The sequence below is a fragment of the Rhinoraja longicauda genome, chromosome 19 (assembly GCF_053455715.1).
Source record: "Rhinoraja longicauda isolate Sanriku21f chromosome 19, sRhiLon1.1, whole genome shotgun sequence".
Classification (NCBI taxonomy): domain Eukaryota; kingdom Metazoa; phylum Chordata; class Chondrichthyes; order Rajiformes; family Arhynchobatidae; genus Rhinoraja; species Rhinoraja longicauda.
The window spans coordinates 11,979,347-11,989,943 of NC_135971.1; the positions used below are offsets into that span (position 1 = coordinate 11,979,347).

At 49.5% G+C, this 10,597-nt stretch overlaps 1 protein-coding gene across 1 annotated transcript in view; it reads left to right on the forward strand.

The window, feature by feature from the left end:
• csnk2b (casein kinase 2, beta polypeptide) overlaps positions 1–7,014 on the forward strand; it is a 37,113-nt gene extending 30,099 nt beyond the window's left edge. The window contains exons 4-5 of the mRNA XM_078415970.1: positions 2,517–2,632; positions 6,922–7,014. Of these exons, the coding sequence (XP_078272096.1) occupies positions 2,517–2,632; positions 6,922–7,014 (209 nt within the window). The remainder of the gene's footprint in view (positions 1–2,516; positions 2,633–6,921) is intronic.
• The last annotated feature ends 3,583 nt before the right edge of the window (positions 7,015–10,597 follow it).

Sequence of the window (10,597 nt, forward strand, 5' to 3'; positions counted from 1 at the left end):
CCGAAGAAAATTAATTGTTTAATATCTCCCCCATTTCTTCCGGCTCAGCACATAGCTGTCCACTCTGACTCTCTAATGGACCAATTTTATCCCTCACTATCCTTTTGCTATTGACATATCTGTAGAACCCCTTGGGGTTTACTTTTACATTACTTGCCAAAGCAGCCTCATATCTTTTTTTCGCTTTTCTAATTTCCTTCTTAAGATTCCTTTTACATTCTTTATATTCCTCAAGAACCTCATTTACTCCCTGCCGCTTATATTTATTGTATATCTCCCTCTTTTTCCGAACCAAGTTATTTCCTTTCCACCGAACAGAGACATAATTCAAAATTTCACCTTTAAATATCCTCCATTTCTCTATTATATCCTTTTCATAAAACAAAATGTCCCATTTCACTCCTTTTAAATCCTTTCTCATCTCCTCAAAATTAGCCTTTCTCCAATCCAAAATCTCAACCCTTGGTCCAGATTTGACCTTCTCCATAATTATATTGAAACTAATGGCATTGTGATCACTAGACCCAAAGTGCTCCTCACACATACCTCCGTCACCTGACCCGTCTCATTTCCTAACAGGAGGTCCAACACTGCCCCTTCTCTGGTAGGTACCTCTACGTATTGCTGCAAAAAACTATCCTGCACACATTTTACAAACTCCAAACCATCCAGTCCTTTAACAGAATGTGATTCCCAGTCTATGTACGGAAAATTGAAATCACCCACAATCACTACTTGTGCTTACTACTAATATCTGCTATCTCCTTACATATTTGCTCTTCCAATTCTCGTTCCCTATTTGGCGGTCTATAATACACCCCTATAAGTGTTGCTAAGCCTTTCTCATTTCTGAGTTCCACCCAAACAGCCTCCCTAATCGAGCCTTCTAGTCTGTCCTGCCAAAGCACTGCTGTGATATCCTCCCTGACAAGTAATGCAACACCCCCACCTCTTGCCCCTCCGATTCTATCACATCTGAAACAATGAAATCCTGGAATATTTCATTGCCAATCGCAACCCTCCTGCAACCATGTTTCACTGATCGCCACAACATCATACTTCCAGATGTCAATCCAGGCTCCAAGCTCATCCACCTTTCTTACAATGCTCCTAGCATTAAAATATACACATTTAAGGGACCCATCATTTCTTATTCTCAGTTTATTTCTTTTCACTTCTTTCTCTCCTACATATTGGGTCTGAGTGTTTCCCTTTTCTGCCTCCTGCCTCACACACTGCCTATTAGCTATCTGTATTTGAGTCCCTCCCCCCAACCGTACTAGTTTAAAGTCTCCGCAATTACCTTAGTAAATCTCCCCGCCAGGATATTGGTTCCCCTCAGGTTCAGATGCAACCCGTCCTTTTTGTACAGGTCATACTTCCCCCAGAAGAGGTCCCAATGATCCAGAAACTTGAATCACTGCTCCCTGCACCAGTCCCTCAGCCACGTATTTATCCTCCACCTCACTCCATTCCTATTCTCACTATTGCGTGGCACAGGCAGTAAGCCTGAGATTATCACTTTGGAAGTCCTTTTTTTTTTAACTCTCTTCCTAGCCCCCTAAATTCTCCTTTCAGGACCTCTTCCCTTATCCTACCTATATTGTTGGTACCTATATGTACCACGACCTCTGGCTCCTCTCCCTCCCTTTTCAGGATATCTTGGACACGTTCAGATACATCCCGGACACTGGCACCAGGGAGGCAAACTACCATCCGGGTCTCCCGACTGCGTCCACAGAATCGCCTATCTGACCCCCTCACTATAGAGTCCCCTATCACTATCGCTCTCTTCTTCCTTTCCCTACCCTTCTGAGCAACAGGGCCGGACTCCGTGCCAGAGGCCCGGGCGCCGTCGCTGCCCCCAGGTAGGCTGTACTCCCCAACAGTACCTAAACAGGAGTATTTATTGCCAAGGGGTACATCCACTGGGGTACTCTCTAGTCCCTGCCTCTGCTCCTTGCCCCCCCCTAACCGTGACCCACTTGTCTACCTCCCGTGGTCTTGGAGTGACCACCTCTCTATAACTCCTCTCTATAACCTCCTCACTCTCCCTGACCAGACGGAGGTCATCAATCTGCCGCTCCAGGTTCCTAATACGGTCCCTTAGGAGCCCCATCTCGTCGCACCCGGCGCAGATGTGGATGTCTGGAAGACTATCAGACTCCCAGATTCCCCACATCCGACACCCAGAACAATAAACTGCCCTAGCACTCATACTCCGCCTTAACTGGGAACATTGCAGAGTGGTCTGCTCCAACCGCTCCTGGGCCTCTGTAAGAACAAAGCCCGGTGCTCGGTTTCCAAAAACTACCGCCCGGACGCTACTCCAACCGCTCCAACCGCCCACCCAAAAGAACTGGGTGATCTCCTGGGAGAGGCGAAAGGTTCCGCAAGGGTTAAAAGGCTGAGGAACGCCGACCTCTCGTTTCTTTCTGTCTGGTGGTATGTGAAGGTGTGGATGGGGCCACAGTGACAATGCGAAGTGTGCCTAATGTTTTCTGTCTTGTGGTCAGATGAGGAGCTGGAGGATAATCCTAACCAGAGCGACCTGATCGAGCAGGCGGCGGAGATGCTGTACGGACTGATCCACGCCCGCTACATCCTCACCAACCGAGGGATCGCCCAGATGGTAGGTCTGCCTCCGAGGAGCAGAATAAGGCCGTCCGCCCGCCTTCTCCAGAGGGAGGCGAAGATGGGCACAAAAAGCCGGAGTAACTCGGCGCAAAAGGGCAGCATCTCTGGAGAGGAGGAGTGGGTGACGTCCAAGGGGAGTGGGTGACGTTTCGGGGTCGAGACCATTCTCCAGGGATGCTGCTGCCTGACCCGCTCAGTTACTCCAGCACTTTGCGTCTATCTTTGATATGGGGACAGTGCAGGACTAACAGTGCTGAGGTGGATGGGCAGCGATGGCTGTATGGAATCGATTGTCTATCGTTGGTGTGTCGAGTTGTTCGGTTGCTAAGGTCATAAGTGATGGGAGCTGAATTAGGCCATTTGGCCCTTCAAGCCTACACAGTGTTGCCAACTGTCCCTTATTAGCCGTGGCTATACAGCGCTGTGGGCCCGGGCACTGTATGACCCCGGCGCTGTATGACCCCGGCGCTGTATGACCCCGGCGCTGTATGACCCCGGCTCTGTATGACCCGGGCGCTGTTTGTCCCGGACGCTGTTTGTTCCGGGCGCTGAAGGGCCGGGCGCTGTTTGTCCCGGGCGCTGTCTGGCCCGGGCGCCGCCTAACGGAGGTTGCATAGCAACCCGCCTCCCGGCCCAGGCGGCTGCCGTTGGTGGAGCGGGAGCACACGGCCGCTGGCTGGGTGAGGTCACGTGGGGCGCGGGGCGGTGACGTCACCTTTTGTCCCTTAATTGGGAGTGAGATAGTTGGCACTCCAAAGTCTCCACCGCCGTTCAATATTGGCTGATCTATCTCTCCCTCTCAACCCCACTCTCCTGCCTTCTCCCCATAACCCCTGACACCCGAACTAATCAAGAATCTATCCATCTCTGCGTTAAAACTATCCACTGACTTGGCCTCCGCAGCCTTCTGAGTTTCGGTAATAGATTTGAATAGTCAGGCGTGGACCTGCCGAGTCCAAACCTCTCCTGCAACCCTCCCCCAATTGATGACACTCACCCACTCCACCCCCCCCCCCTTAAAATCCCCCTGGACTGGAGGGGAGGGAGAGGAAAGGGGGAGAGGCAGCCAGCTGCAGGAGAGCCCTCCTCACCCCCCCTCATTGGCCGCCACTCCCGCCACTCGGGCCCCAACTGCGCAGGTGCGGATCCGGCGGCCATCTTACGTAAGCATTAGATCAACGGGCCCCAACTGCGCAGGCGCGGACCCGTCGGGTTCCCATCGTGACGTTGAACACGGAGGTATTGCTGACGGGCAGGGCAAGTGGAAAAAGGATTTATTAAAGTTTAAAAAGTGATTTATTAGTGTTTTAAAAAGTGAATAACTTTTACAATATAACAACCATTTGAACCGCAGGCCAATGGTGAGTCAGGTGGGCCTAAAATTGTTGCGCTATCGTGTACCTTTTTGGCTGTATTTCGGGTACGTACAATCAAACAAACAAACAAACAAACACACAATAGACAATAGACAATAGACAATAGGTGCAGGAGTAGGCCATTCAGCCCTTCGAGCCAGCACCGCCATTCAATGTGATCATGGCTGATCACTCTCAATCAGCACCCCGTTCCTGCCTTCTCCCCATACCCCCTCACTACGCTATCCTTAAGAGCTCTATCCAGCTCTCTCTTGAAAGCATCCAACGAACTGGCCTCCACTGCCTTCTGAGGCAGAGAATTCCACACCTTCACCACTCTCTGACTGAAAAAGTTCTTCCTCATCTCCGTTCTAAATGGCCTACCCCTTATTCTTAAACTGGCCACTTGTTCTGGACTCCCCCAACATTGGGAACATGTTTCCTGCCTCTAATGTGTCCAATCCCCTAATTATCTTATATGTTTCAATAAGATCCCCCCTCATTCTTCTAAATTCCAGTGTATACAAGCCTAATTGCTCCAGCCTTTCAACATACGACAGTCCCGCCATTCCGGGAATTAACCTAGTGAACCTACGCTGCATGCCCTCAATAGCAAGAATATCCTTCCTCAAATTTGGAGACCAAAACTGCACACAGTACTGCACAAGATGGGAGTTTTAGTAATATACCAGACCAAGTGGACCCGTTGGGCCCATTCCTCGTAGAGGGGGGACAGGGAAGGGGAGAGGGTGTCGTCACTGAGTGAGCCCTATTCCTACCTCCCTCCCCCCACCCCCACTTTCCCCTCCCTCCCTCCACCCGGAGCTGTTGGCTGGGAAAAGGACTTGCCAGTGGCCATGCGTTGAAGGCTGACTGCCGACGTGCGAGTCTCTGCCGGGGCCGGGCGAGGGAATGACTGTGGCCGGGCGAGAGGCGAGGGGAAAGGGAAGGACGGAGGACGGACGAGGGGAGACGGGCGAGGAAAGGACTGAAGTCGGGGCCAGGCCAGGGGGGAGGGAAGGACTGAGCGCCGGCAGGCGGCGGCGCTGCCAGCGGCCATCTTGTTTTGGCAAGTGAGAAGCCAATGAAGTGGAAGGTGGGGCAGTGTAATGTCACACGCTGAGGGGTTCGAGGAAATGGGTTATTAAGCGAATTGTTAAAGTTTAAAATGTCTAGTTTGAAAAATGTAGCTTCAATTTGAATGAGAGTTGTTACATATTATGCGCAGGATAATTGTGAGTAAGGTGGTGCAGAAATTGTGGCGCTACGGTGCATCGTTTTGGCTGCAGTTCAGGAACAAACAAACAAACAAACAAACAAATGAGTTTTAGTATGTAGATAAGATCCCATCTCATCCTTCTAAATTCCAGTGAATACAAGCCCAGTCGACCCAGTCTTTCATCATACGTCAGTCCCGCCATCCCGGGAATTAACCTGGTGAACCTACCTACGCTGCACGCCCTCAATAGCAAGGACGTCCTTGCTCAAATTGGGAGACCAAAACTGCACACAGTACACCAGGTGCTGGTCTCACCAGGGCCCTGTGCAACTGCAGTTGGGCCTCCTTGCTCTTAAACGCAAATCCTCTTGCAATTAAGAGAAAGTTAGCCTGGGGTCGTCTGAATACCAGAACGTTGCTGACATTTATAAGATGTTATTAGTGAGGTGACTGCTCTTTTCAGGAAAATACTTTACAGTATTCTGTGAGGGCACCAACATTGTCAGCCTGGTGACCTAGATTCATGTGTTGACATCGGAATGTGGCAGGTAACTTTAGGCTTCAGAGACACAGCGTAGAAACTAGGCCCTGCAGCCGCCCACTGAGTCTGCGCCGACCGGCGATCACCCCGTATACTAGCACTATCCTACACTTAGAAACATAGAAACATAGGTGCAGGAGGAGGCCACTCGGCCCTTCTATCCATTCACTGTGATCATGGCTGACCATCCACAATCAGTAACCCGTGCCTGCCTTCTCCCCATATCCCTTGATTCCGCTAGCCCCCAGAGCTCTATCTAACTCTCTCTTAAATTCATCCAGTGAATGGACCAATGCAGGAGAGGTTTGGGCCCAACGGGTCCACTTGGTCTGGTCTTATTTAAAACATGATGTGTTCCCTTGATGCTGGGCTTTGCAGTTAGGTCGAATCTTCTGGCCTGACCTTTCTGTCCTGGGCTCCTCCATTGTCAGAGTGAGGCCCAGCGCAAATTGGAGGAACAGCACCTCATATTTCGCTTGGGCAGCTTACACCCCAGCGGTATGAACATTGTCTTCTCCAACTTCAAGTAACCCTCTCTCTCCATGCCTCCTCCCCCACCCAACTCATCGAACTCAGACAGAGATACAATTTTAATTGGGAGGGGGGACTTTAAAATTAAAATATTATCTCCGTGTGCTTTGTTGTCATCTTCGAGCTAACAATCATCTATTCTACATTTTCCTTGATCATGCATCTCCTTTGATGTGTCGTTTTCACACCTCACGCTTCCTTATCTCTGCGTCTCCCTCTCCCCCGACTCTCGGTCTGAAGAATGGTCTCGACCCGACCCTGTTTCCTTTATCATCGTCTCTTTTTTTTTGCGTATCTCTCGTTCATTTGTTCTGCATCTCTCTACATTTCTCGTTTCCCTCCCCCCCCCCCCCCCCCCCCCCCCCCCCCCCCCCCGACTCGACCCGAAACGTCACCCATTCCTTCTCTCCAGAGATGCTGCCTGACCCGCTGAGTTACTCCAGCACTTTGTGAAACGTCACCTATCCATGTTCTCCAGAGATGCTGCCTGGCCCGCTGAGTTACTCCAGCACTCTGTGAAACGTCACCTATCCATGTTCTCCAGAGATGCTGCCTGATCCGCTGAGTTACTGTGAGTAAAAATATGTTGCATGGCTTACAGAAAAAACACCGATGAGACACTTCTTCTTGTATGCCAGACTGACGGAGACAGTACGGTTGATTTAGCTAAAGCTGCAAGCCACAGGAAAGACTACAACTGCCTTCTAGAGGGAGTGGCTAACGGTTTCTGAAGAAACGAAACTCAGCTTAGGAAAACAGATCTAAAGGATGTTTGTCACAAGATAGGCAGAGTATGTGTCATGCGTGTAAGGTTGTTTACTTTCATAGTGACTTTCATATGAAGAAAGACTGGATAGACTAGGCTTGTACTCGCTGGAATTTAGAAGACTGAGGGGGGATCTTATAGAAACATTTAAAAATTCTTAAGGGGTTGGAGAGGCTAGATGCGGGAAGATTGTTCCCGATGTTGGGGGAGTCCAGAACCAGGGGTCACAGCTTTAAGGATAAGGGGGAAGTCTTTTAGGACCGAGATGAGAAAACATTTCTTCACACAGAGAGTGGTGAGTCTGTGGAATTCTCTGCCACAGAAGGTAGTTGAGGCAGTTCGTTGGCTATATTTAAGAGGGAGTTAGATGTGGCCCTTTTTGCTAAAAGGGATCGGGGTATGGAGAGAAGGCAGGTACGGGATACTGAGCTGGATGATCAGCCATGATCATATTGAATGGCGGTGCAGGCTCGAAGGGCCGAATGGCCTACTCCTGCACCTATTTTTCTATGTTTCTATGTTTGTCTCTGCCTATAAAGACTGACTGAATGTAACCAAGTCAGGCGAGACTCGTACAGATGCTGGTTTCTCTGTGAGACCCTCCCTCATTAATGCCTATTTAATGCTTTTATTGTTGGACTGTGGGTGACTGAATTTCGTCCAATTTGGATGACAAATAAAGCTATCTTGAATCTTGAATAAGAGAATAAAATCAGGCAACCGTCGAGTAACTAACAACTATGTTACTAACAACACTGAGTTACTCCAGCACTCTGTAATTTTTCCATTACTGATTCATCTCGTGACTCTGTTCCCTTTAATAATAAATTAAACTTTCTCAGGATAATTTGTCAGCGAGTCACGATATTCACCATCAAGGCTGGGTGCAAGCATTGTATTTAAAAGGTGTGAGGATGACACAGGGAGGGGGAGGGAGGGAGAAACAATAGACAATCAGAGAGAGAGAGTGGACTGAGATAATGAGAGAGAGAGAGAGAGAGAGAGAGAGAGAAGAGAGAGAGAGAGAGAGAGAGAGAGTCACAGAGAGAGAGAGAGAGAGAGTCACAGAGAGAGAGAATGAATCACAGAGAGAGAGAATCACACAGAGAGAGAGGACTGAGAGAATCACAGAGAGAGAGGACTGAGAGAATCACAGAGAGAGAGAGGACTGAGAGAATCACAGAGAGAGGGGGGACTGAGAGAATCACAGAGAGAGAGAGGGGACTGAGAGAATCACAGAGAGAGAGAGGACTGAGAGAATCACAGAGAGAGAGAGAGAAGAGAGAGAGAGGACTGAGAGAATCACAGAGAGAGGGGGACTGAGAGAATCAGAGAGAGAGAGGGGACTGAGAGAATCACAGAGAGAGAGAGAGGACTGAGAGAATCACAGAGAGAGAGAGGACTGAGAGAATCACAGAGGGGACTGAGAGAATCACAGAGAGAGAGAGAGAGAGAGAGAGGGGACTGAGAGAATCACAGAGAGAGGGGACAGAGAATCACAGAGAGAGAGAGGGGACTGAGAGAGAGGGGACTGAGAGAATCACAGAGAGAGAGAGAGAGGACTGAGAGAATCACAGAGAGAGGGGACTGAGAGAATCACAGAGAGAGAGAGGGGACTGAGAGAATCACAGAGAGAGAGAGAGAGGACTGAGAGAATCACAGTGAGAGAGAGAGGACTGAGAGAATCACAGAGAGAGGGACTGAGAGAATCACAGAGAGAGAGAGGGGACTGAGAGAATCACAGAGAGAGAGAGAGGGGACTGAGAGAATCACAGAGAGAGAGAGAGGACTGAGAGAATCACAGAGAGAGGGGACTGAGAGAATCACAGAGAGAGAGAGGACTGAGAGAATCACAGAGAGAGGGGACTGAGAGAATCACAGAGAGGGGACTGAGAGAATCACAGAGAGAGAGAGGACTGAGAGAATCACAGAGAGAGGGGGGACTGAGAGAATCACAGAGAGAGGGGACTGAGAGAATCACAGAGAGGACTGAGAGAATCACAGAGAGAGAGAGGACTGAGAGAATCACAGAGAGAGGGGGACTGAGGAGAATCACAGAGAGAGAGAGGGGACTGAGAGAATCACAGAGAGAGAGAGGGGACTGAGAGAATCACAGAGAGAGAGAGGGACAGAGAATCACAGAGAGAGGGGACTGAGAGAATCACAGAGAGAGGGGACTGAGAGAATCACAGAGAGAGGGGACTGAGAGAATCAGAGAGAGGGGACTGAGATCACAGAGAGAGGGGACTGAGAGAATCACAGAGAGAGGGGACTGAGAATCACAGAGAGAGGGGACTGAGAGAATCACAGAGAGAGAGAGGGGACTGAGAGAATCACAGAGAGAGGGGACTGAGAGAATCACAGAGAGAGAGGACTGAGAGAATCACAGAGAGAGAGGACTGAGAGAATCACAGAGAGAGAGAGGGAGGATTGAGAGAATCACAGAGAGAGGGAGGACTGAGAATCACAGAGAGAGAGAGAGAGAGAGAGAGAGAGAGAGAGAGAGAGAGAGAGAGAGGGGACTGAGAATCACACAGAGAGAGGACTGAGAATCAGAGAGAGAGAGAGAGAGAGAGAGGACTGAGAGAATCAGAGAGAGGGAGGGACTGAGAATCACAGAGAGAGAGGACTGAGAATCACAGAGAGAGAGAGGAGAGAGAGAGAGAGGACTGAGAGAATCACAGAGAGAGAGAGAGGGGACTGAGAGAATCACAGAGAGAGGTTGAGAGAGATTGAGGTTGAGAGATTGAGAGAGGTTGAGGTTGAGGTTGAGAGATTGAGAGATATTGCAGAGAGGTTGAGAGATTAAGATGAGAGAGGTTGAGAGATTGAGAGAGGTTGAGAGATTGAGGGAGATTGAGGTTGAGAGATTGAGAGAGGTTGAGAGGGAGAATAAGAGGACGAGACAGAATGAAACCCATGCCCTGTGGTCCTCGATTCCCCTACTCTGGGCAAGAGACTCTGCATCTACCCGGTCTATTCCTCTCATGATTTTATACACAAAGTGGGAAAAGTGGGTGTCAGGGTTACGGGGAGAAGGCAGGAGAATGGGGTTGTGAGGGAGAGATAGATCAGCCGTGATTGAATAGCGGAGTAGACTCGATGGGCCAAATGGCCTAATTCTGCTCCTATCACTTATGAAGACCACAAGACAAAGAAGCAGAATTGGGCCATTCAGCCCATTGATTCCTCTGCACTGGGCAAGAGACTGAGGCAGAACCTCTACCAGCTGTGCCTCTGTGCCACTCTAAAATGCCCGACACAATAAAGAACGTATAAAATTATAAAAGGACTGGACAAGCTAGATGCAGGAAAATGTTCCCAATGTTGGGCGAGTCCAGAAACCAGGGGCCACACACACACAGTCTAAGAATAAAGGGGAGGCCATTTAAAATTGAGGTTGAGAAGAAACTTTTCTCATCTCAGTTGTGAATTTGTAGAATTCTCTGCCACAGAGGGCAGTGGAGGCCGATTCACTAGATGGATTAAAGGAGAGTTAGATAGAGCTCTAGAGGCTAGCGGAATCATGGGATATGGGGAGAAGGCAG